Raw genomic sequence first — 27920 nt, 5'->3', positions numbered from 1 at the left:
TGCTTTTTTGGCTTGTATAGCGCCTTTGTTCTCTCTCAGTTGCAGATGGGAGTTAAGGGAATTAACCTTTCCCATTTTCTATCAACTGTTTGACAGCACTTCGGTAATATACCCAAAATTCATTAACGAATCATATAGGTAGCGAAAAGGAAATCTTTTGCCTTCAGAAAAGTAGTAGGCTATATGGGGTTTCAAGCAGTCTTTTGTGAATTGCTACTGCCAAGTACAGTGGGGCAAAAAAGTATTTAGTCAGCCACCAATTGTGCAAGTTCTCCCACTTAAAAAGATGAGAGAGGCCTGTAATTTTCATCATAGGTATACCTCAACTATGAGAGACAAAATGGGGGAAAGAATCCAGAAAATCACATTGTCTGATTTTTAAAGAATTTATTTGCAAATCATGGTGGAAAATAAGTATTTGGTCACCTACAAACAAGCAAGATGTCTGGCTCTCACAGACCTGTAACCACTTCTTTAAGAGGCTCCTCTGTCCTCCACTTGTTACCTGTAGTAATGGCACCTGTTTGACCTTGTTATCAGTATAAAAGACACCTGTCCACAACCTCAAACAGTCACACTCCAAACTCCACTATGGCCAAGACCAAAGAGCTGTTGAAGGACACCAGAAACAAAATTGTAGACCTGCACCAGGCTCGGAAGACTGAATCTGCAATAGGCAAGCAGCTTGGTGTGAAGAAATCAACTGTGGGAGTGATAATTAGAAAATGGAAGACATACAAGACCACTGATAATCTCCCTCAATCTGGGGCTCCATGCAAGATCTCACCCTGTGGGGTCAAAATGATCACAAGAACAGTGAGCAAAAATCCCAGAACCACACGGGGGGACCTAGTGAATGACCTGCAGAGAGCTGGGACCAAAGTAACAAAGGCTACCATCAGTAACACACTACGCCGCCAGGGACTCAAATCCTGCAGTGCCAGACGTGTCCCCCTGCTTAAGCCAGTACATGTCTGGGCCCGTCTGAAGTTTGCTAGAGAGCATTTGGATGATCCAGAAGAGGATTGGGAGAATGTCATATGGTCAGATGAAACCAAAGTAGAATGCTTTGGTCTAAACTCAGCTCGTCATGTTTGGAGGGGAGAGAATGCTGAGTTGCATCCAAAGAACACCATACCTACTGTGAAGCATGGGGGTGGAAACATCATGCTTTGGGGCTGTTTTTCTGCAAAGGGACCAGGACGACTGATCCGTGTAAAGGAAAGAATGGATGGGGCCATGTATCATGAGATTTTGAGTGAACACCTCCTTCCATCAGCAAGGGCATTGAAGATGAAACGTGGCTGGGTCTTTCAGCATGACAATGATCCCAAACACACTGCCTGGGCAACGAAGGAGTGGCTTCGTAAGAAGCATTTCAAGGTCCTGGAATGGCCTAGCCAGTCTCCAGATCTCAACCCCATGGAAAACCTTTGGAGGGAGTTGAAAGTCTGTATTGCCCAGTGACAGCCCCAAAACATCACTGCTCTAGAGGAGATCTGCATGGAGGAATGGGCCAAAATACCAGCAACAGTGTGTGAAAACCTTGTGAAGACTTACAGAAAACGTTTGACCTCTGTCATTGCCAACAAAGGATATATAACAAAGTATTGAGATGAACTTTTGATATTGACCAAATACTTATTTTCCACCATGATTTGCAAATAAATTCTTTAAAAATCAGACAATGTGATTTTCTGGATTTTTCCCCCCCATTTTGTCTCTCATAGTTGAGGTATACCTATGATGAAAATTACAGGCCTCTCTCATCTTTTTAAGTGGGAGAACTTGCACAATTGGTGGCTGACTAAATACTTTTTTGCCCCACTGTATATGGTGGCCAAATAGCGTTGTGTTTTTGTTTTTTGTTAGTCACGCTTCTTTCTTTTGTTATATATAGTTCAGCTGCAACAATGGCTCATAAATAGCACAAGGCAAGGTATAAGTGCAAACTGTAAAAGTAGTGACAATTAAAACAACTTCATTCTTTAAAAAAACCCCACCTTTTATCAATATATTTTCCATCATTAAGTCCTTCCACAGAATTAAAAAGACTAATAATTAGGTTAATAGAGTTCTGTAATTGTGATCACTGAAAGCAGATGACAATTCTTGAATAATGCTACTACCCAGAAAGTTGGTCTCATAATATGAAAGGGAGCTTATGAAAAAGGGGGAAACTAGACTCAGAAACTAATATTTTCAGAGAAAGAGACAGATGCAGAAAATAACCTCTTTTTCTTGTTTGCTTGATTTCTTTCCAAAAGTAATCCATAATTTTTGATCTCTGAAATATCAACATGGATTAAAGTTCTATATTACTCTTGTTAACTGTCAAATTACCCAATACATGATTACACATTATTCTGTTGAATATCTAAGCAACAGAATAATGTTAATAATTATTATTTCTACCTATCCAGCTGTAACATTTTCTTAACTTGTGGAAGTGGAGCTGTGATATTTATACTGTGCTGTGAGGTAGCTTCTTTATGTCCTGTTGTTGTAAGAAAAACAGTTATGAAGATGCCTCATTAGCAATTAAGATAATCTAATCTTCCTCCTGAATGTACTTTTCTATCTTTTTATTAGACCAAGTGAAGGTGTCTTGATTCTTTAGGCTGATGATGCTATTTTTGTGAACAAGTCTCAAGCAAGGTAGTGCCATATTTTAACACCGTTTGAGACAATTTTGGCTTTAAAGTTACAGATCCACTGGGAATTGGATGTTTGCTTCCATGAGTCCTCCTGTTCTGGTTGAGAAGGTAATTTGTTACAAAATCCCCCCCCCCAGCTCTTCTCATTTATGATGAAGTTTTTCTTTATAAGATCATCTATCATGCTATTCTGCCATATGGTAGTTTATGTGATTTATGACATAAATCATGGTTAAACAAACCATGGCTTGGTATGGGGTCAAACAGTGATTGTTTCAGAAATTGCAAGGTACCGTAATCAGCTGCATGTTACTGTATGCCATATGATAGCTTCTCCTTAAATGTATGTTGTTTCTGTCAGAAGCTATTCCAAGCGTTTTTCGCATTAAGGTGAGCAACTTGAAACATTCTCCATTGCCCTTTCAGTTTACACAGTATTGATTATTTGCTGATTGCCTCATCTGTGCTGAAGAAAAAAGTGTGTAATATAAATCATAATTTAGTGAGATCACAGTAATTATTTCCATATTTGTCAATGTGGTGCAGATATTCCGAATGACCTTGGTGTTACTTTTCTCTCCTCTGGTATGTATGTATTCCCAAGCCTCTTTAAGTGGCAGACTGGTATCTAACCAGAAAGCATTTCCTTTTTTGGAATTTTGTGAAACTGTCAGCTGAACTTGAGAAAGAAACAGTAGTAGTTTGCATTTTTGTACTTTGGATGAAATTGGAAGAATTACTTTAAAGAAAAAAGGGCTGTTAGCTTTTTTCAAGAAAGCAGTTCACATTATGATTCCGTTGTAAAATCTAGTATGCAAAGGAAAACAAGATTTTTCTGGTTAATAGTTTAGCTCCTATATTGATGCAAAATTGCTGAGTGGTATTACTTTACAGTTAGCAGGGACAAACTGGAGAAGGGAATCATTTTATTAAATTTCATATTAATGCACCGAACTTTTTAAAAAAACAGTTGCACAAAGATCAATTTTCAGGATCTTTGGCCTTTTAAACTCTTGAACTCCAGGTTACTCTTAGGAGAGTTCCCCCTTCAGTTTTAAATTTTAAAGGTAAATGCTGCTCATTGCAAGGTTGAATGCTATAAACTTTGTTTTGAGATTATCAAAGTATTATTGAAACTGCCACTGCCACCAGTACAACCCAAGTAGCCTAGGTCAGCTGTGTAGCTCAACATTAAATAGCTATTTATTGCAAATATTGCAACAAACTTTGCATTATTTAAGCCTTTAACTGTAAAAACTGGTTCTAGAATGGATGTGACCACATATAAATCTGTGATGCTTGCCTACTTTGTGAAGACAGTATCAGATTTATTTATTTAATGAATTTTTATTCCTCATTTCAGATAACTCTTCTCTCCTCTTGTTGTACTTGCTGTTACTTATATGGCAAATATGTCTGCATGTCTGTCATATTTTTTTTGATGTTAAAGTGCCCAGAAGCTCCTTGCAGTTTAATTTAGCTTCTTCCATTGGGCTGCTTCTTCCATTTAGCTAAAATTAAATCATGGCATCTTTCCTGGGGGAAAAAATACTTTCTGAGGCAGTGGGTGTGCCTGAGCATAACAAACCAATTGCTATAAATTAATTAAGGTGATAGAATTTCACTTTTTCAGGAAAGCATAATAAAGCTGAGCTTGTGCCTGTTCACAGCGTTCACCTTCTCATGGTAGAGAACAGGAAGAGTTGAATAGAGAAGCTGTGAGGGGGGTGAAAGTCTTCCCAATCTAAGCAGCCAGATTTCATTTCATCAGATAAAGCTTTCCATAGCAATAATTTTTGCTGCCGGTGCTTAGCACACAACTTTTGTTAATTTTCAGATAACCATCAGGGTTCAACTTTTGCATTTGTTTGTGTGTTGCAGGGGGGAAAAAACCCTCTGAAATGTAGCCAAAAAGATGCACGTATTTCCAAATATTTTGCTACTTTGCTTTCTTTTCCTAAACAAACATCATCCCTTGTAACAGAAGGGTGTTAACTGTGTAGAGCTGCTGAGATACAACCTCTGGATTTTACTGCACAATAATTTGTGTGTGTGTGTGTGGTGATTTTTCTGTCACTAAATACTCTATCACAGATTTCTGGAGTGTATATTTTAATGGCATATCTAATAAAAAGTGTGAAATAACATTTAACAAATATTGGAATCCATCTAAGTCCTTAAGCTTATGAATGTTGTGTTTCAGAAATGATGTTTTTCATGCAGAAACATACAGAACTTTGCATCCTGTCAAGGAGATAGGCTAGACCTGTTAAAACCAGTGGGACAAATTTGTTATGTCCACACAAAATCCAGAGTCTGTATTATATATTTCTGTAATTATTGCTGACGTGCCATTAGAACTCTTCTAGTTTCTTATAACTTTGGTTGGTTGTATTAAGATAAACTAGTGAGCAGAGATCATCATACATTAATTTTTTGGGGTTTAGGATAAATTGCTTGGTATTATATTGAATTCTAACCATTGTGCCTAACTTGCCATTGATCTAAAACTTCAAGTTAGTAATTGCTCAGTTGTATAGGATTGAAACATTTAAAAAAGGCCCTGTTTTTTATGCAATTCTCTTTAAATAGCTTGGATTCTTTTTTTTTTAAATGTACTTAATATATTTAAACATTTTTCCTCTGATATATAACTTACTGCAATACATGTGTGCATTTATGTTATGGGTGGTAATGTATATAAAGCACTTCAGACCTAAAAGGCATTGTTCGTTGAATCATTTCTATTTTTTCCTGTCAGATAAGAAGTACATTTAATTTTCTTTAGAGGGCGCTTGCCTTACCATGAATGTTATAAACTTGATGGGAATTAATAAAAGAATGAATACCTGAATAAATAGGAGTGCCATTTTTAGGAAACTAACCTTGTGACTGGTAGGCCAGTTCAACACAAACTCTGACTATTCATGAATAGAAAGATAAATGTGGTTTCAATGCAGTGTGATAAACTGGCCTTTATGTATAAATAAGCTGAACAGGAAATAAACTTGAGTAGTTTGAGAGAAGATAACAATCTGTATATGTTGCAACAGGCCTGCCTTACCCAGTTTTTTAGAATTATGGAAAGCAAATGGACGGTTTCATAACTGGCTACAGAGTATTGTATGTATACTGTTTAGATCAAGGAGGTAAAGTTACTCCATTGCAGTTTTTAATAACCATTATTAGGCTACTCTTAAATATTGAGCTTATAAAATAATATACCAGTTGATATGTTGACTTGGTGGCTAGCTAAAAAAAATGGTTGACTCTCAAGGTGCAGCACAGAGCCTGGATAGCATCCAAGTCTTATGGATGTTCTTAGTTTCCAGCGGGCATTTGGGGGGTTTCCGAGTGACTGGATTTGCAGCTCTGAGTGAGGCCTGGTTGATCTGTAGAATACAGAGGTATTGCAGGGGGGCTCAGTAGGGTTGATCCTGAGTAGCTTTTTCTTGGGCACCAGCCACGGGGACCCCTTGGTTTACTGAGTAACTTAGGGAGATGAAGTGCCAAAGAGTGATGATGGTGGAAGGCTAGGAGGGAATATAACCAGACATGGGAACAAGCCTACACCATGGTAATAAGGATGGTAAATCATCAACACTTTTTTGCCCTTAATGCACCTGCACTATTTAAAGTGTCGTACTACTTGGCCTTTGTGAGCAGTTTGATAAGCACTTTGAGGACCCAACCCATAGGGTTTTCTCCTCCCATTTTTCCTCAACTACCTAGTGAGGGAGGTTGGGCAAAGAGAGAATGACTAGTCCTAAGTCACTTGGTAAGTTTTTGGATCCAATTCAAGGTGCTTCAGCCCTCCCTGCTTTCAGGGCTGTCTTTTTCAGGAAGAATCTGCCTGCCCTCTGTGATCTAGCAAGGAAAAATGGGATCAAGAGGGCTGATGTTCTTTAGAGAAAGGATAGAGACGCTCTTCTTTCAGAGGACACTTGGGTAGGAAGATCTTACCGAAGGAATATCAGCTAATGCTTTCATTATTATCAGTATTTGGTATGGTTGCTGTAACTTGCAAGATGTGCCTTACATCACAGTGAAATTGTGCTTCCTGGCAGTTTTCTTTGCACAGTGAAATGCATAGTTTGGTCCACTGCAGACTCTGATATGGTATTGTCAAATGTTGAAATGGGCAGAGGATTTTTTAATGTTCAGAATATGGTTGCTACTTTAATTCTAATGTTGGATGTGCATACTGATTTACAATGGAACATTGTGTCCTCAATTCCAGGAGTGTCCACTTATGATATGAATCATCTCTATGTGCAAAGTGTTGGAATCTAAATTCCAAAGTCTACTTTGAAATGCTGTAATCAGTAGTTCTGGATATGGAATCTGAGCATGCTCCTGCCTGTGCCTGTTTTCTAGTAGTAAAGATCTGCTTTCTTGTTCATCTAACAAAGGAGAAGAATTTGGGAAAGAATTCTCGGAAAGCATTGTTTAAAAAATGTTTAAGACAGCCACACTAATCAGAAGTAATTCTGCCTTCAGATACGGCATTCTTTTCCTCAAAAGTGAACTGAATATAATGGTAGAGTGATTTATTGGAAGTAGGGAGGGGTGGAATTGTATGCAGTGTACTCCAAACTTCTTGTGGGGGTTTCAATTCCATGTAATTTGATTTGCAAATCTGATAATAAACCTCAGTATACCTCTGAATTTTTTTCTATATATGCTATGTATTGTGCTGAAAGGTCTGCGAAGTTTGGGAATTAAAACTGAATCTAGAAGTTAATTATGTAGCCAACCTGAAACTTAATATGTAAGGCAGTGTGTAAAAGTGAGATGCCTGCATGCCAGGGCTCAAAATAACTTTTGCACTCCCTCAGGACCTTAATGTCGAGCCTTTTTTATAAATTATTGGTGAAAGTAGAACCTATTGCTTAGAATAGGCATTTGGGAGATGTTCTGTTTTTAGAGAATCTCAACTTTTCATATATATATGTGTGTGTGTGTGTGTGTGTGTGTGAGAGAGAGAGAGAGAGAGAATATGAGTAAATGTATTACTCTTTTTAACTATCAAATTACCCAATACATTATTATACATTATCCTGTTGGATATCTAAGGAACAGAATAATGTTAATTATTATTTCTACCTATCCTAGCTACAACGTTTTCTTAGTTTGTGGAAGTGGAACTGTGGTATAAATATCAGTGCTGTAAGGTAGCCTCTTTATGTCCTTTTATTGTTAGAAAAATAGTTATGAAGATGCCTCATTAGCAATTAAGATAATCTAATCTTCCTCCTGAATGTACTTTTCTATCTTTTTATGAGACCAAGTGAAGGTGTCAGATTATCACTTGAGTACATTGATTCTTTGGGCCGATGATGCTATTTTTGTGAGCAAATCTCAAGCAAGGTCATGACATGCTTTAACACTGAGAAAATTTTGGCCTTAAAATTATGGACCCACTGGGAATTGGATGTTTGTTTCCATGAGTCCTTCTGTTCTGGTTGAGAACGTAATTTGTTACAAAATACATTTTCCTTTATGAGATCATCATATATATGAGAGAGATATACACACACTCATGCCAAAAAGAAAAAAAAGTGATTGCTTGGTTGTGTTGTTTAAATGTTTAAACAACATTTAAACAGTTATAGAACATGCAAATGATAACTATGGACTTGACACGAACATAGATGGCTTCAGGTGAGCAACCTATATGTGAGTCTTAATAATTTAAAAAAACAGTTTGTGTCAGCTTTAAAGATTAATACATGCATGATGTAAGCTTTCTTAGCTAAAGTTCTCTAATATTAAGAATAGCATAAATCTGAAAGCAGTGGATTAATTATTAAAGTTTTGACTACACTAGCATTCTGGGGTATAGAGAGTTTGATTCGATTGTCTGCTAATGATAGAGGTTCCTAATATTTGCTGTAATCTTGGAGTCAGGGAGGAAACCCTGCATTTCCCCACAACCACCCCTAAAACTCCACACGTCCAAGGGTTTTGCATGCAAATTTGCTTCAGCTGCCAGGAAAACTTTCCAAGGGCAGAGATTGCACTAATGTAAATCCTCAAATGGCTGGGCAGGACATTTGAATGACTAATAGAAAGCAAATGCTTTTTTCCTCACTTCAACCATGCAAAAGCCCTTGTTAAAGTTCAGGATCAGAAGGAAATATGCTTATCTGGATAGACAAGGGTGATCCTTGAATTCATGATGGGACCCAAGTGCTGTGGATGACTGTAGTTTCCTGTGTTTACATCCTGAGGACAAGACGTGCATCTGCCATGGTCTTGGTGCAGAGAGCAAGCTATATTCAGTCCCAAATCCGTTCTAGCTGTGTCTCTAAGTAGGCACAGGGATATATTAGAAAAGCTGCTAGGTTTCCACTGGTTTAGATTTTAAAAGCTGGTAGTTCTGCATATCTCTGACATTAGTTTTTTCCAAATATCCTGACATATGGTAAGCCACTTTTGAAACTCTGAGGGTTTGAGATCTGTGATGTGGCATAGCTGTCTGTAGTTGGAAACACCAGATAGGTTAGACTCCCACTTGGTCTATTAATGGCCTTGTGTGTGCTGAAGGAGCTAATTGCAATACTTATGTCCATGATCCAGTCATCTACAATTGCTACTTTAACATCTCTGTACCTCCTGAGGTTATCCTTTTGCTTGCTTCAGTCTTGCATGCTCTGTACAGTAACTGGACTTACAATTCATGACTTCCAAAAGTTTAAAGATCAGCTACACGGGCCATTTAGTGTTTAATACTCTCAAGGGGCTTTCCTATCAGCTTTCCTCCAATTCTTACTATAAGTTAAATGCTATATAAATCTGTATGCTGCACTGTAGATTAAAAACCATAATTAAGAGGATCATTGAATGGAGAGTTGCATGAATTGACATGAGATTAGGCAATTAATTGACCTCCACATTTTTTTGATTATGCAGAGTCAAAATATCCAGGTTTTCTATCCCTAGATTAGCAAATAGCTTCATGATTCTAAATTATCCTATTTTCCATTGAAAATGAAGGCTGATTATTATTCTCATCGTCCATATTGATTTTGCATCCTTCCCAAAACTTATCTCCAATCAGTATGAATTTACCTATACTGGTTGGGATGATAATTTTGTTTAATGGCAGGTTCCAAGTTAGGGAATGCTGTGCATTTTATTCTGAGATATAAAGGCTGTTCCTGTCCTTCTATTTTGTTCTAAATTCTTAACATCTTTGTTTCTTTGTTCTAGATTTATAAAGTACTATCTTTATGAAACCACCCTGTTCTCTTTTACTTATAAGCTTTTCCAGCTTACAGCTATGCAATTTATTATTGTCAGCACTGCTGCATTAAATGCACAATTTTGCTCAGTTTTTCAAAGACGGGATTCTTGGCCTTTCAAAAACTTGCTCTGAATTCAGCTTACAACTGTACTCCTTAGAACTAGCATCTGTATCACTCTTGAAACTAATTAGGATAGGAAGCTTATATTGTCAACAAGAATTGAAATTAAGATACATTGTGTGTGTATCAAACATAATAAGGGATGTGAATGCCAGAAACAGCTCCAGGACACATTAGTCATTTGCATGTCAACTGAATGCAAGCTTCTCAGCTTCTGTGTTTTATCACAACATGTCCTGTTCTTTGTCTCTTTGAACTTTTCTTTTAACTAATCTTGTTTTTCAAGTGAACTTTCCCCAACTTGTAAAAACCCATAGTTTTAATTAAGAGAAGAGTTAAAAAACATTTTTTCTACAATTTCCCAATTCTGTACCAGTAATTGAATGGTAAAGGAGAAGGAGTTGTTTTTATACTATTTTTGTAATTGGGAATGGCTTCATAGCAGCATAGTTTCACCTACCAATGTGTATCATTGGATATAATTAAAACAAAAACCAAAAACCTAACAGATTCATAGAGTGTATAAGGTAAAGGAAAAGTCTCCTTCAAGTTGATCTCAACTCCTGGTAACTTAATGGATGCATCCATGTTATTTTCTTTCCACACTTCTTCCAGAAAGTTTTTTTCTTTTAATTTCCCAGTGCTAACTTGCAATCCCAGTATTCCCTGAAGGAATCTCACTCAAGTACTAATCAGGTCTGATCTTGCTTTACCTCTGAGTGCAAACAAGGTTGTCAGCATAGGCTTAAAATGGAATTGCATATTTTCATTTCACCCTGTTGTGGGCATCCTGCTGCATGAACCAGGCCTTAATGTTAAGCCCTAAAGCTCTTATTAAAAGGGGCATAGCATGTTGGAACAGAAACTACTTATTTTCTTTAAAGCAGATTTAGCATATTGTATGAACCCCAGTGATGAGAGCTTGTAGAATTCTGGGATGATGCCAGGAAGGGGATCTTTCATATTTACATTCTTTTTCTATAAGATATTGAGGATGAAAATGGAACATTTCCAAAGCTGAAATATTACCTTGAAATCAGTCTTATTAAATTAAGTGGGATTGACATCTTAGTAATAGGAATAGCTTATTTCTTCTTATAAACAGCAGAATTAGATCTGAATGGAGGTGTTTTAATTTTTCTATTGGAGCAGGGAACAGGAAGATGAACAAGATCTCATTGGGACTGAAATGGTACTGGATTGGATGACAACATTTAACATTAGTATCAGGATTATGCTTCCTATTATTTCCTTGCTTAATTTTTCTTCTTTTAAAGCAAAAGACGAATGTTTCTTAGTTTGGTAAATTGGTTTGATAATGGTAAAGTGACAGCAGTGACAAAGTTCCTGTGGAAGATGGTGGCCATATAAATTTGTTTAATAAATAAATAAAATTTTCATGATGTGTATTAACAGTGAGACCATTCTAATGCCTATAACCATAGCTAAGTTGGTTTTTCATCCTCTTATGCTTTTCCTTATTTGGGCACTCTTTTCTTAGCAATATGGGCACCGGTCTTGTCAGCACCTGAATCTGATTGTCTTTCATTGCTTTATAGTAGTTAATTATTATATTGCTTGAAATATGTTTTTTTCCTTTATTGCTTAGCATTAAAAATTCCCTTACATTGACAGCTGATTTAAACTCTTGATATTTTTTGGGTTTTCCAATGAAAATGGTTAACTTTTTCATTTCAGTGCATGTTGTAAGCTTTGTGTATGCACAGAATTCAACGTCCTCTGCATCAGCCTTGTAAAACTTTAGATATCAAAACTATCTGACGGTGACTTTGCAAAAAAAGTAAGGATTTACCCACATGTCGGGAAATGCAAGTATGCATATATAAGAGCTTTTTGTATTGCAAACCCTTTTTTCAATTTATTTTATATAATTATTGAGAGGTTTTTTTTCATTATATCTGTGGTATGTGTGATTGCATAAAAAGACAGGATACACAAATACATTAAATTGATACATATATCCCCCCGCCCCAAAAAATAAAAAATGCACAGAACTTTTGGTTGAGAGCCAGGGTGCTTTACTGGTTAAGGTACTCAGCTGACTCTAGGAGACATAGCTTTGAGCCAATCACTCTCCCAGGTCATCCTGCCTGATAGGGTGGTAGTTATGGGGAAAAATTGGAGGACAGAGTGCTGTGAATGTCTCCTTGAACTCAAGAGAGAAAGTTGGGATATAAATCTAAAAACTAAATAAACCTGCTTGAGTAAATGTGAAACAAGAGCTCCAAATCAAACATACCTAGCTACTGTGATGGATAGCAACAGAGAGCAAGGCTTTCAGGAAGGAGGGGGTGCATTCCAAGAGGGAGAAGAAGACAAAAGACAACACAGTCTGGAGGGGGAGTGTGGGAGGTATAAGAGATTCAGGATAGCCACTCCCTAGAATCTCCCCGGGTATATCTACTTGCAGTAGTATAGATTTAGTCTGGCAAGATTCTGTCTATAGGTGTAAGCGAATAAAGGAACTGAACTCAGCTGGACTGTTTCACCATTGTTCTTGGGCTGGGCCTGACAGCTACATTCAGGCATCACACTGAACTGTTTACTGAGGTCTTATTCTAGCCCTGCATGCCCTGCTTTGCACCTGTGATGAGAAGCATAAACAGCTCTAAGCAGTCACTGCTTTTGGGCAAATATAGTAAATACTAAACAACCTTGTGACCCATTGGGTCATCCTTTGAGAGAAAGGTAATGCAGTCTGATGTGACCAGAATGAACATTAAATTTTAGGCTGACCATATTTTTTTTACCCTAAAGCTAGACGGTCCCACAATCATCTAAGAAGAGTAAATATCATAAATATAAAAATGATTGTAGGCAAATGAACTTCAATAATAAGTCAGTGTTTACTTACCTAAACAGAGAAACAGAATGACCACGGGCAGGCAAAAAAGCAATGGGAGTGGGAGCGACTTCTGACTTCCTGCTGGCTTCCCCATTGACTTTGCTTGTGGGAAGCTGGCAGGGAGTGTCGGAAGTCACGAGCACGTGACTGCAGGGACACTGCAATGCCCATAGCTTTGCGAATAAAGCTGGTGTGAACATAGTGGAAATTTCAATTCAACAGGAATAATGGGTCCTGTATTTTTTATGCATTCTTTAAGTTAACGGATTTTAGGTACCTTGATTCAAAACTTTTTGTGGTGTAATGCACCGTTAGGGCTAACTTGAGGGTATCAACAGACAAACAGATAAACACAATGAGGGTTTTAGTAGTACAGTGGTACCTCGGGATACGAACTTAATCCGTTCCGTGACTCTGGTTGCAACTCGAGTTGGTCTCAAGTCGAGGTAAAGTTTCCCATAGGGTTCAATGTAAATCTGGTTAATCCGTTCCGCCCTCTGAATTTGGTCGCAACCCGAGGCGAATTTCCCCATAGGGTTCAGTGTAAATCAGGTTAATCCGTTCCGCCCTCCGCCCGAATTTGGTCGCAACCCGAGGCAATTTCCTCTTCAGAGCCTGACTCCCGCCAAGCCTGCTCTGCATTTTCTTTGGAGCCATGCTAACACGCACACCAAAAACCTTCACAAAACACCGCAAAACACACCACGAGCCTCACCGAACATCTCCTTGCTACCACGACCTTGCCCACAGGAAGCCGCGACTGCGTGACAGCAGGGAAAATGGCCGCGGATCCGGTTCGTAAGTAGAGGCAAGTTCATAACCCGAGGTAAAGTTTTCCTGCCGAAGCTGGTCGTAACCCGAAATGTTCGTTAGTAGAGGCGTTCGTATCCCGAGGTACCACTGTATATAGATTAACATCCAGAATTTTATTTATTTATTTTTACTTAATAGTGGTTATATTGGATATTGATTTTCATTTGCCTGATGGCTACCAGGTAATGTATTTATAGTCCCTGACTATAAATAAAGTGGCCAGATTTAAGATCTCTTTGTCCAGCAGAATATTTTTGCATCTGTTGTCACTAGAATATTTATTTTTGGCTTGTCAGATAATCTTGTATGGCTAGAATCACTTACTCAAAGCAGTTTATAGCCAGGTTTAAATAAAATATCAGTTAAAAAGAAAATTAGAGCAGAAGTTCAACTAAGTTTTATTTCTTAAGAAGTTAGACCATCTTCCCCATCATGCATGGAGGGCTTTAGACTAAGTTCAGTTAAATTAAGTGATAATTTGAGAGAGAATGAGAATATGCTGTCTTTCTACTCTGACAAGTACTGAAGGCAGCTAAAAATAAAAAAAATAAAAAGAAATCCAGAGTGCAAAAAGTAAAAAAATACAACAAAAGTTATAAAACATCTGAAAACATTTAACAAAGCTTCATGAAAGGTGTGTCTTTATAGATTTCCTAAATACTGAGAATTGGGGACCAAATGCAACTTACAAGGAATGTTTTCCATTGTCTGGGAACAGTGCAGGAAAAGGAGAAAAAGAGCATTTGACAGTAGGGACATCTTCCAAGGGACTTTCCTATGTATCTTAACACCTGGACACATTTATAATGCAAGAGGCAGTTCTTCTTTTAGCTGGGTTCTAAGTTGTTATAAATAAAATAAAAAATAATATTACAAATACCTTGGATTGTCCTCCTTAAGCAACTGGACATGGATGTTGATCTTTCAGTAAAGGCCCCTTGCACCAGTTAGCCACCTAGCTGCAGGATTTTGTATCAGCTCAACTTCTGGATGTGTTTCAAGGGCAGCCCCATATAGAAAAGGGTCTCTGAGTACTTCTAGACCACAGGCCTCTTCTTTCCAAGGAAGTGGAATGCCACCCAAAACAAGTTGAATTTCAGTCCATGAACTGCATTTCCTATTTTAATTGCTAGTTAAAAGCAGAAGCAAAGTTCAACAGATATCAGAGAGATGTTTGGAACCATGGTTTTACACTTGGCTGTTCCAGGAAGAAATGCCCAGATGTGCAATAAGAAAAAACAAAGAGCTTTTCTAATACTGAGCATCTCAATAGTGAGATCAGATTAAGGGAAAAACGAACGACTTTAATGCTGACATTAAAGCATTCCTTCTAAATTTCTAGACAGCAGTTCTGGTTTTTATTGGTCTAAAAATGCTCCTTTCAAAAATATTTTAAGTGGCCTTTAATGTATTATTTTGATCTACTGCTTAAGATGGTTTCAACTCAAATGTAGCTAAGTATAAACAGTTGCAAACCGGGCATGTGTATCAAGAACTATTCATTTGTTTGTTTTCTTTTTAGATAAATTCTATATATACCCCTACTGATTGATGGGACTGCCATTATGCCATGTCATTAATTCAGTAATTAAGGGCTCAAAGTATAATTAAAATCTGTTCCCATTTTTAATTTATCCAGGTATTTTAGAATTTGGCGACTTCTTGCTTCAAAAATATACATAAGGAATGGACACGGTTGTCCACTTTTAGCTTTCAGCAGTCCTAATTAACATGGTGAAAGATAAAGATTGATGGGAGTTTGTATTGAAAAATATGTTGAAGGTGCAATTCATGGACAGTTGGACCAATTAATGGAAGTCATGGGGATCAGTGGCTCTTAGTCTTGTTGGAAGTGTGACTGCCTCTGAAAGCTGTCTACTGGGAGACTAGTAGGCTTCCTTGTATAGCTGGTTGGCCACTGTGAGAACAGATTGCTGTACTAGATGGACTAGGAGTCTGATCTAGCAGGGCACTGCTTGTGTTTTATGTTCAGTTGTAAGTCCTTTATCCAAGAAATAGATTGGAGGTGTTTAGGAATGCTTCTCTTAAGTCTTGGGTAGGATTAGCTTTTAAAAATGAGCATGTCCTATCTTGTCCTATGTACCTCCTATTTTTAAACAACTTCATATTGTAACCCCATTTTTCTCCTTTCCTTGCAGCCTATTCTACTCAGGTTGCAGGTCAAAATAATTTTGTCAGCTTCTTTCAATAGAACTTTCAAAGGCACATTTGAAAAACAATTTGACAATATGCTGACTAGGAAAAGCAAATCTAATGTTTTGGCAAGTTGCTAACAATGTTCTAGCTATCTACATGATGTGCTTCAAAATGCAGACCATTTTGCTAAGAGAAAGTTGGATTTCTTAGCTGTAGGCACATGATACAAGATTGCTAGAGTAATGATCTACATTTTGAAGCAGATCATACAAATAAAAAATTCTTGAATGGTTCCACATGTCAAAGAACAATAAAGAAAAGATCTAGAATTGTAGCATATATAGAAACTAGATTAGCCTGGAATGTTAGGTGGGGGGTTAAATCTGAGCTGGGCAACCTGAGTTCCCTCAACTTTTGAGTCATTCTTTTGGACATATTTCAAAAACTGAAAACAGATTTTTTGCATTTTTGATGGGAAGCAGGTAAACTAGAGTGTAATTCCTGAAACAGATACGTTGCAGTCAAGCAACCCCAAATTCTACTCCAAACCTGTCTCTGCATGTGGTCTCTCTGGCACTCTCCTCTGTATTAAATACAGCCCTTGACCCTAAAGATTTGGCTCACCTTTGGTTAAAGGCAGAATATCACTGTTAAGTCTGGCATTATTCCCTGAAGAACATCTGGGATCTCAATATAGTTTGCCATGAATGGGAAAAAAATATAAAGCTATAAATGAAATAAATAAAATTATCCCTCTTCATACTATGAAATGTTATGAAATAGTATAAATTTGTAGACTTGTACTATACATAGATACAGAGCTTCTAGATTAGGGTTTTTTCTGTGCATACTGAATTATATAGCACAACTCTGATTTCACAAAGAAATCCACTAATGTGACTCCCAGATACATGTTACTTGAAGCTACATTTTCTGGGCAGTGTTACCTAACTATAAATTTATGTTATGTAGCCTGGCAAGAAGAATGTATGAAGAGTATTTTGGAATCCGTATTATTGCAGAGTGACATACTATGGCATGGTATGTGTCTAATGACATTTACAGTACTAGCAAATGTCATGTACATTTGGGCTTTGGGCTCAGGCAAGGTCTTGTGCAGCAGTAAATATATTGCAGTGATGCAGTACATAAGCTATGAGATACCCAAACCAGCAATATCCCATGTCTCCCATCCATCTGGGAAGCCAAATGCTTTCTCAACTGATTTGTTCATTAGTGACACATTAAGGATCTTTGAGGTGTGAAAAATAGTGCCTTACCACAAACCAGGAAGCTTGAATAGCTGAACTTAGGTAAATTATTTAGGCCCAATGCCAGTAAGACTTGAACTGTAGTTCTGATTACCTAATACTCTTTGCCAAAAATATGTTGTAGCTGTTTCAAATGTTCATAGACAGTATAATTGTTTCTTTCAAAAAAGGTACTAGATAAATGTCAGTGGGCTACTGGGGAAGAGCAATAGAGAGGACCTTGCTAGATATAACTAGACGATCAGGTAAATTAATGGTGGTGGAACAGCTTAAGGAACACCACTCAAATGTTTATGCATACAGGTCTTAGATGAACGCACTCATTTAACCTTATGTAGAATAAAAATAGACATCTGTCTTATACATAGCAACAAAATAAAAAACGTCTTAAGAAATGGGAATTCCAAGTAAACTTAGCATTTTTTAGGTATGTAAAAAGTGAATTCACTTTAAGAGCAGTTTGACTGCAGGCACCAGTATTAAAGGCAAATTTGTTTTAAATGCTTGAGACAGAAAATCTGAAGAATGCTTACCAGGGAAGGAAAAAAATCCAAGGAATAAACTAATTTAGACTTATTCATAACATGCCAAATCTGCGTGTAGCAGTTTTCTTTATCTAATGGTATGGTACAGCTGGTTTTGCAATGAGACAGTTACGGGTATAAGAATGTAAGTATTTTTGGTAATTCTCGAATTAAATTGAATAAAGAATGAGTCTGGAAGAATCCAGTTTCTTTGCTAGTAAACATTTGGCTTATATTTTTTTGAAGAAAGGTATATAAATAACTTTGTATGCTTTAGGCAAACAGCCTCCTCCTCCTCCTCCTCCTCCTCAGCGTGAAATCACAGCTGCCATTTCTTTAGCTGGTGTTGGCCTTCATTCACAACAAGTTCTTCCCAAGAGCCTAGGATGTCGCAACTTATTGGTGTAGTATAGGTGCGGATCCAAGTAGAATGGCTTTTTGTAATTGACAGATGGAAATTTTGTCAATGCGCAGATTTTCTAAGTGGTGTCCAAGACTTTTTGGTATGGCACCCAGGGTGCTGGTAACCACTGGGCCACCTCTGCTGGTTTATGCCGTAATCTTTCAACTTTGATTTTCAGATCTTGATACTTTGTGATCTTCTCTAATTGTTTGTCTTCTATTCTACTATCCACATCAATTATCCACACTTTCTTCTTTTCAACCGCAGTTTAATCTGTTGTGTTATGTGCCAAGGCTTTATCAGTTTGTATTAGGAAATTCCACAATATTTTAACCTGCTCATTTTCGACTACTTTTTCAACTATATGTTCCCACCAATTTTTCATTACTGGCATTATTATTATTACTACTACTACTACTACTACTTAGCAAAGTTCAGGAGAAAACTGTAATATCACCCAGAATGGAATTCTGCTTTCATTCTTAATTATTTGAATTATTATTTTAGAATTAGCTTACAGTAGTAGTTCTTAAACGGTTTGACCCAATTACCCGTTTTCACAGTCTTGAATAGGGTCATTAACTCACCCCCCCACATACACACAAAGAGACCCTGTTGCTTTACACGAGCTCCTTGGCAGCAGCAGTCCCAAACTGGATCTTTGACTCACAAACAAGCAATTACAGATTGTTCCATTTTCCCTAGGGTATGCCCAAATTACCCCCTTGGGGATAGTTGCCCCCAGTTTAAGGGCCACTGGTTTAGAAGAAAAGAGCTTGAAGGGATTGGTGATGAAATGGAATCCACTGATTTGACTAGCTCTCCCTTTCTTATCAGGTTAGAAGAGGATACATGAGTAATAAAGAGAGGGATCCCTATAAATAGCGTTTGGCCAAGTTTGCAGTATCTTCCACAAACCATTCCAAATCAGACACCGAGCATCCATCCTGCCAAAAAGCAGCATGTGCTCACTAAAAGGAGCAAACACTGATAGCAGTAAATCTAAATGTGTTGTCACATAGACTATCAGGGTGTCTCTTGCCATCCGCTGTATATTTAGTGGCTTGATAGACACAATCATGTGAATGAGTTACATTAAGTATCCTCAAGTTTTCAAAATGGCTTAAAGTCAGTGAACTTCAAAAGCACAGATTCATTTCTATTGAGGAGACGGAAAATAACAGAACCTCTTCCAATAAGCAAAGTACTGACAGAAAAGAAAGGACTGTTATCTGCTGCTTGAAGGATATGATATGCAGTGGACTTAAGACAAAGAAGAGCCTAATACAGTGGAATTTTAGGAAAATTGTCTTGAAAGCGCAGCAATATGGCAGTAGAAATAATTACTGAATGAGTAGGGGAGCCTTTGCTAGGGATTTTCAGGGACAAGTCGGCTGATGTTTTAGCCTTGGATTTCTTGAATTCAACAGTGGATGGATTAGAATCCCTAATGATTTCCTCAATTCTATCAATCCTATTTATTTATTTATTTATTTATTTATTTAATTTTTCAACCGCCCATCTCCCCCTAGTGGGGGAACTCTGGGCGATTCACAACAAACATTAAAAACATAAAATATATAAATACATAAAACTAATTAAAAACATTACTAAAAAGAAGGAAGAGAGGATGAAAAATCTGAGGCTGGAGGCAGAAGGCCTCTATGGGGCTAGCCATCCCCATGCTTGAGGTATTCCCACCCCACCCCAGGCCAGGTGGGAGAACCAGGTCTTCAAAGGCTTATGGAAGGCCAGGAGTATGGGGGCTAATCGCACCTCCGGGGGCAGAATGTTCCAAAGAGCAGGGGCTACCGCAGAGAAGGCCCGCCTTCTGGACCCTGCCAGTCGAAGTTCTTTCACTGAGGGGGTCCGAAGCATGCCCTCTCGGTGTGATCGGGTGGGACGGGTTGAAGTCATAGGGGAGAGCGGTCCCTTAGATAACCTGGACCTATGCCATGTAGGGCTTTAAAGGTGATAACCAACACCTTGAATTGGACCCGGAAGCAAACTGGCACCCAATGCACCTCGTGGAGCAGAGGTGTTACATGGGCCCTCCTTGGGGCTCCAACAATAGCCCGCGTGGCTGCATTCTGGACCAGCTGTAGCTTCCAGATACTCTTCAAGGGTAGCCCCACGTAGAGCGCATTGCAGTAATCTATCTGGGAGATAACAAGGGCGTGAGTGACTGTTATGGATGATGGGAAAGTAGCAAGTAGGAAAAGCTTATTTGCTTAAATATGGGCCACCCAAAATATTGACAAATAACAAGGAGCTTCAGATTAAGACAGCTCAAATCATTTGGACAATTATGATCATCACTGTCCTGCCTTTTCCTGTTGTTGACATATCTTGGTTAGTTGGACTATTTTGGACTGAATACATTGGTTGTGTGGATGTATTCTTTCACCTACATCCTTATGAGAAAAGGCTGTTAAGTCTTTCAGTTGAAGTATATGCATGGCATGGAGAAAATGGATGTGGAGAAGGTTTTCTCCCCTTTACAAACCTTAGGACCAAGGGTCATCCCAGTAAGACTAATTGGAAGGAGATTTAGAACAGACAAAACAAAAGGAATTCTTCACTCGGTGCTTAATTAACCCCTGGACTTCATTGTCACAGTACATAGTGACGGCTGATAACCTGAACAGCTTGGAAAGAGAATTGTTTTAGTTCATGAGAACAGGTCTTTCAGACCTGAAGATTCATTGTAACTTCCAGCTTGGAGGCTGTTTGCCTCCAAATATTAGTTTCAGGGGAGCAGTTCCCCCTGCTTGTGAGCACCCAAAAATATCTGCCAGGCCACTCTGAAAAACAGTGCTGGATTAGGATGGGCCTTGCCTGATCCAGCTTGGCTATTTTATGTTCTTTTGCATTAAAATGGAATGCTAGGAAACCCGCTCAGTTTTTCTTATATATAAGTAAGTATTCAGGCATGTGGTGCAAACTGATTTGAATCAGCTTGGCAGCACATCTTCTCTCTTTATGGTTTGATTTTTATTTGGAATATGGACCAAATCTAAGTACCCCTTTTGTGTAAATTAGCATGGACTCATTAGTGCCAAAATATACTTGGGCCATTTAGATATCTTATTAGCATGCATTTGGACGCACTAACATTATAAATAAAGAAAAAATATTTAAGTGTGACCAGGCATAAGTGACATTCCTGTGGCCCGTATCCTGTATAATTCAGGGTTAGTTTGTGGTCTGCAGCTTCCAGTGGTCACAGGAGCAGAAGCCCAGAAAGGCATAAAGAAGAATTTTAAGAAAAACCTAATTTATCCTCATGGAGAAAGTACAAGTACATTGGCAAAATTAAAGACCTGGAATCCAACATGATCATTATTACACGAACGGTAGCTAAAACACCAGGCATAATTGTTGAGCAATTGAATGTCTCTCCTTCAGAATAAAGGCAGAATACTTTTATTGGATGAGGATGGGGTGATCCCATTCTCACCAGTGGGAGCTGTGTCTCATCATGGCAGCACAATGTTTTTAAGTTCAACAAAGAAAACCCACAAACCATTCCTGAAACTAGACAGGATAGAAGCACATGCCAATGTATAGTAGGAAATAATCCCACGTTGGCAGTCTACATGGAAAGGATAACCTGTTTTTTCCATTTTTCCCTTCTTTTTAAGATGTTGTATGGGGATGCCATTCTTTTATTTGCTGCTGAAGTTGTACTATTTCATTCCTTTCAGCCAAAGACCCTGCAGCCTGAGCCTGATATTGTTTGCAGATGTGAACAGTTTGGTTAGAATCTTTTGTGGCAATGTCCATACTTCATGGAGGAATGCTTCTGACTTTTATTACATATTAGGTTATATTGATGATCGTGGGATCATTAGTAATTCTTTCATGTGTTATAATGCTTTAAATATTTTAGATCTGTGCTCTTAACTCAAGTCCTAAAATTAATTCAGTTTGCCCAGAATCCCATTGGATGGGAGACGCATATAAGCCCCAGTAAATAAATTTAAATATATCTCTTGTGCTCTCTGAAGTTGCAAGTTCTAAGTAGTGGGAAAATACCATTTTTTCCCCTTGCTCTGTCTGGTTTGTGTGACAAGAATTAAAATGACTTTTTACTTTTTTGTATTGTACAAATATTATAACGACATGAGAATAATAACTCAAGATCAAAGAAAAGTGTTTGAAATTGAACATTTAATTTTGATTGTCTAAGAGGTTTAGTTTTATTCTGATGACTTTGATACCAACTATATGGACATTATGTGAAATAATTTATCTGGCTTAGATCCTAAGATAAGTAAACTTAAAGGAATTTACAAAGGAATGTTTGCATTCCCTCAGTTGCTCTTGTTCTATCCATAAATCTTTTCTGGAAAGTTTCCTTTTGGAAGCAGTATGGGATCCATAAATACCCTCATAGAGGAGAAGATACATGTCCAAAATCAGACTTGAAGTTTTATAATTAGCAGTCTGAAGAAAATTCACAGTAAGGATGTTTCTGGACTCTTTTTTCTCTAATACTCCAATCTAGACCTCCTCAAACTTTTGATCTGTTAGAAGAGCTGCATGGGGAAAGATACAATAGTTATCTTCTGTGAGTTAAGTTAATTCACATCTTAATAGCCATTTTTTACATGCAGGCTATTTTTTTCTTTCTGGGCAGTAACTTCTGAAAACATTTGGACTCCTCAGACCTTTTCTTAAACAGCTGAGCTTGAATTACCTAACTGGGATTTTTCTTGAACCCAGTGCAGAATGATCAAGAAACTGGACCCTTGGGCTTCTGTTTATACTTACTTAAAATGCAAGCCCTGCAGTGATGTGCTACGCTATATCAAATCCTGTGCTCATTATATGATTGCTATGATCAAATTGCACTTTTCACATTTTAATGTATTTTGTGATGTATTTTGTACATCAACTGTAATTGATAAATAAGAGCATAGCTTGCCTCTGGAATTCTACTTCTGTGATTCTTAGGATATGCATGAAGTTGCTAGTACCCAAAGTAGTAGTCCTATACAAGCTGTATGGTTGTGTTTCCTAATTGGTGCAAGAAGTAATATGTTTGTTAATTCATTCCTTTCCAATTTGACCATTATTGGTAACCCAGCCTCCCTAGGTCTGATTATTATCATTCTAAGAGAAAAGTATTTTGCTAAAATGTCTTCTATGAAAATGTAATTGAAAGTTTGGCCTTCAGGGGTATGGCTTTCATTAGAAAAGTGTGCCAAGATTATTAGTCCTTAAAATATATGCAAGTACGATGATGTTCCATTTGTGTTGAGTGCTGTTTGATAGATGAACTGTAGCTTCCTTATAACCCATAGTTGATTGGCTTAACATAGTAAACTAAACTATTCATGTTTTATGGATCACTGTGGCTGGGTTCACCAAATACCTTTAGCTAGAATTGAACAGATTAGGTTATAGTTTAGTACAGCATTTGAACCCAGTTCATTGCATTCACTGTCCACCTTATCCTAAGAGGATCTTATGCCTTGTCCATAGAGTAGACTCATTATAAGAATACAGAAACCCTGGTATCAAACTATCTCAGTTTGAAATGTTTGTAACTCCTCTTGTTGGCTCCCATGATTGTGCTGTTGGAATGTAAATGAAAATGAATAATGCTTACATTATTCCATTTATGATTTTGCAGTTAAGCGATGGAGGCAAAGCGGCTAATGCAAACGTTGGAATAGGTGATGTGGTCCTTAGCATTGATGGGATAAGTGCAGAAGGTATGACTCATCTGGAAGCACAAAATAGAATCAAGACCTGCTCGGGTAACCTGATTATGAATCTGCAAAGGTAATTATCATGACTGTTGGTATTACCATGACTGTTATTAAGTAACATTACTTTAGAAGAAAAAAAACATGCATTCTTCTTTCCTGGAATGCTTATGCTTTTTTCTAGTCCTGATTGCACCCTTTGTTTGTAATAATGAGAGCTTTGTAGTGCTGTATGGCACCATCAATTTATTTCTTAAAAAACAAACAGTCAAATAACTATACGGTACAGAATTGCAAGGACCCATGTCATACCACTTGCATATAATTCCTAATCCTTTAGCCTTCTGATAGACAACTAAACTGTCCTCTAACTTAGCTTTATTCACAACATCTCTTTAAAGCTTATTTTTTAAACCACATATCCATTGTTCCTTTTTTTTTTTTTTTACCTACTGTGAGAAATAAGTTTGGTAAAAAAACAGCCAATCTAATTAATATTCATTCTAAAGACCAGTTTTTAATACTGTATGATACTTCATCCTTAGAACTTGAAAAATAGTATGAATGAATGCAGTGAAGTGAGTTGTACATCGCAGTGACATTACAAGGTATATCATTGGGAGTATTTATTCCCAGAAGTCCTCCCTCCACCCCAGTGGCCCTAAAGGATCAGACAAATAAACTCTACTCAAGAGGGAAATACAGCCATTCCAATATTCTTCCAAGAAAACCAAATGGACATTCATAATAAGGACAATGTCAGCATGGCACTGGGAGAAAAGTACCCCCAGACCAAGCTACTAGGGAAGAGCAGAGGCAACTATGGGTAGCTCTGGTACTTATGATGTGGTAGATTAAAGCTGAAAGGATGTCCAGCTGCTGATATGTCAAGAAGCAAAAATAAAGTTTGATGCTGCAAAGATATGTATATTACTAGTAAGTAGAATGTTGGAACCATGAACCAAGACAAACTTGATGTTGTCAGAGCAGAAATGTCAGGACCGAACATAGACATGTTCTGGGAATCAGAGCTGAAATAAATTATTTCATGTAAGAGAGCATCAGATCTACTGCAGATGAGAAAAGTAGAGGAGAAATGAAGTAGCTATTATTATATATACAAGGGTGACAGTCAGTGCTCAAATATGATAGAGTGATAAAAAATGATAGGATGATCTCAAAAAAATATAGAATGATCTCAGATCAGTATCATGCTGATCCAAGCCTGTGCTCCACCCACAGATATGTGGAAGTGGAACAGTTCTATAGCAACTTGTCAACACAACACCAGAAAAGTCACCATATTCATTATATGAGACTGGATGCTAAAGTTGGAAGTAAAGTAACATCTGAAATAATGGGAACATTTAGTTTCTATGTATAAAATGAAGCAGGAGACAGGCTAATAGTTGTGCCAAGAAAATTTAATATTTATAGCAAATACCTTTTTTTCCCCAACAACCTAAAGCTGAGTTGACATACCACATCAACAGATGGACAACACCAAAATAAAATTGACTACATATTCTGCAAGAAAAATGGAAGGATTCTATTAAGTCAGCAAAAACAAGATTTAGTGCTGCCTATGGTTCAAATCACAATTACCACTAGATCCTACTTTTTGCTTCCTGAAAAGATATTTTTAAGTTGTAATTTTGCAAGGAGTGTGTGATCTCAGCCACAAAGTCCTTTCTTGCAAAATTACAACTTAAAATCATCAGACCAGCATGATATAACTTAACCAGTTTCTACATGAAAATGTGGTGAAAGTAATAAATTTAATGGGTGAGATTTGATAAATAGACCGATTGAAAAACTCTGGATTTGTGACATTAAAAGTGAAGCTAACAAAAATATCCAGACATGCAAAAAGGAAAAGAAGGAGAAATAGCTGTTTGCTGATAGGTTGACTCCCTCAAAGTAGAAAGTAAAAAGCAACAGAGACAGGGTGAAGAAATCAGAACAGAAAGACTCCGCCCAATAAATGCTGAGTTTCAGAACAGAACAGGAAAGCACAAGGAGATTCAACTAAATGAGCAATACAAAAAGATTGAGGATAACAATCCAAGTAGGATAAGCGATTTGTTAAAGAAAATTACAGATATCAAGGAGATACCTTATGGAATGATGGGTACAATAAAAAACAAAGATTTAGAAAAGGATATAAAAAAGAGATGGTATGAATATATGGAAGAACTGTAGGGAAAAAAATGACAGATACGAAAGTTTGATCACTGATTTAGAGCCAGTAATTTTAGAAAGTGAAGGTAAATGGACCCTAGAAAGTACTGCTAAGAACAAGGCTGCAGTTATTTTATTAAGGACTAGCCAGACTGTTCAAAATCTTTCAAAATGCTACAGTTACAGTGCTACATGTGGTTTATGAAGTATGCAAAACAGAGCAATGGTCAAGGGACTGGAAAAGAAAACTTCCATTTCAATACCAAAAATTGCTCAAACTACCAAACAATTGTACTTAACTTGCATGCTGGTAGGACAAAGCTCGAGAGTTTGCAATCCAGACAGCACGTGGAATGAGAACCGTCAGATACTATATTCAGAAAATGCAGGCAAGGGAATTCCAAAAAGAAATGTGTTTATTGTTTTACTGATTATACAAATGCTTACATAGACCACCACAGATTGGCAATCCCTTAAAAACCTGGCCTACCAGACCACTTCATTTGCCTATTTAAGAATCTGCATGATGACCAGGAAGCATCAGTTAGAATAAAGAACAACTAAATGATTCAAAATTGGGAAAGGCTACATACTATCCTCTTAGTCTTTAACACATATGCAGAGTATTTGATGATAAATGCTTGATTAGAAGAAATTGCAATTAGAATTAAAATTGTTGGGAGAACAACCTCCCAACCTCAAACAGGCTGGTGATATCACTTTGAGGCTGGAAGTGAAGAAGGCCTAAGGAACCTCTTGTTGAAGATGAACGAAGAGAGTACAAAAACAGGTCTGGTGTTCAATATCAAAGAAACAAAAAACAAAAACTAAGATTCGACAGGCAAAGCTAATGCAGTGCAAATAGGCAGAGAAGAAATTGGAACAGATTATCTTCCGAAATTCACAGGCATAGAATAGAAGACCCTGGTGCTTGGAAAAATGGACATTTAAAAGAGGCCAACAAATGACAAATGTGGCTAGATGCTAACACTGATGACATACGTATAAGCTTACAAGAATTCAAAAAAGCAGTTGGTGACTGACAGTCCTGGTGAAATGATGTCCATTGGGTCACAGAAAATTGGAAGTGGCTAAACAATATATTGCCTGATAACAAAGCTGATTATGCCTCATCTTGGGTATTTGAAAACAAGAGCTACTGTATATTCCACCCTCTTCCCAGATGCATCCAGCTTAAAAAAAAATGCTAGTAGATTTTTTTCTCCAAAACAAGAATATAGTATTTCCACTAAAATGTAGTACATCAGATTATTTTAGGATTATTGAAACCCTATTTTCAAGTCTAGGTGTTAATTGTTTGATCCAAAGTAATAACAATCTCTTGAATCTATAGCTAGAGACAGTGTTGACCTGTTGACCGAAGCATGACTAAAAATAGAGATTCCTTATGACTGTTCTTTGTATGAATCAATTATGATTTAACTAGTCAACTACAGTTCAGGCTGTCAACATATTTCTCATCAGGAGTATCTTCTGAAGTTAACAGTTCATATTATGAAGTTAGTACTCATAAGAAGTATCTTATGAAGTTAGCACCTTAGGGGTTCCCTTTTCTCTAGCATTAGGACTTGGTTCCGAAAAACACATTACTGCAACAAATAAGCTTTGTGGAGGACATTTATACATGTTCCTTCTGCTTTATTTCAATCATGCAGTCTTCAATAATGAAGGATTTGCCAACCCAAAGTAAATTAATTTAACTCTGTTCATTACATGTGATGTCCACTGAGATTTGCAGGAGGAATTAAATTTCTCATAAAAGCTAACATTTGGATATCTAAAGAAGTGCAATGGAATAATGATAATTTATATAGGGAAAGAAATAGCAGAAGTCCTAGTTTTTAGTTTTTATTTAATGGCTAGTTTAGCAAATCCTTGGGGGTTTTCGTTACACTAACTTGATAGCAAATGAGTCAGTTTCAGCCCCCATACAGGATATG

General features: G+C 37.4%; 1 protein-coding gene across 15 annotated transcripts in view; it reads left to right on the top strand.

The window, feature by feature from the left end:
* The window catches only part of PDLIM5 (PDZ and LIM domain 5), a 140286-nt gene that overhangs the window by 13123 nt on the left and 99243 nt on the right, over positions 1-27920 (top strand). For all 15 annotated transcript variants that reach the window (XM_088133044.1, XM_088133052.1, XM_088133046.1 and 12 more), the window contains one exon: positions 23703-23854. In XM_088133044.1, coding sequence (XP_087989170.1) covers positions 23703-23854 — 152 coding nt within the window. The remainder of the gene's footprint in view (positions 1-23702; positions 23855-27920) is intronic.

Source organism: Python bivittatus, unplaced genomic scaffold, assembly GCF_059951505.1.
Source record: "Python bivittatus isolate LINGU-HERP-01145 unplaced genomic scaffold, Pbiv_v1 ctg000070_np1212, whole genome shotgun sequence".
In the NCBI taxonomy this organism is placed as follows: domain Eukaryota; kingdom Metazoa; phylum Chordata; class Lepidosauria; order Squamata; family Pythonidae; genus Python; species Python bivittatus.
The sequence above is the reverse complement of the archived record's forward strand: the minus strand, read 5'-3'. Positions and strand labels throughout refer to the sequence as shown.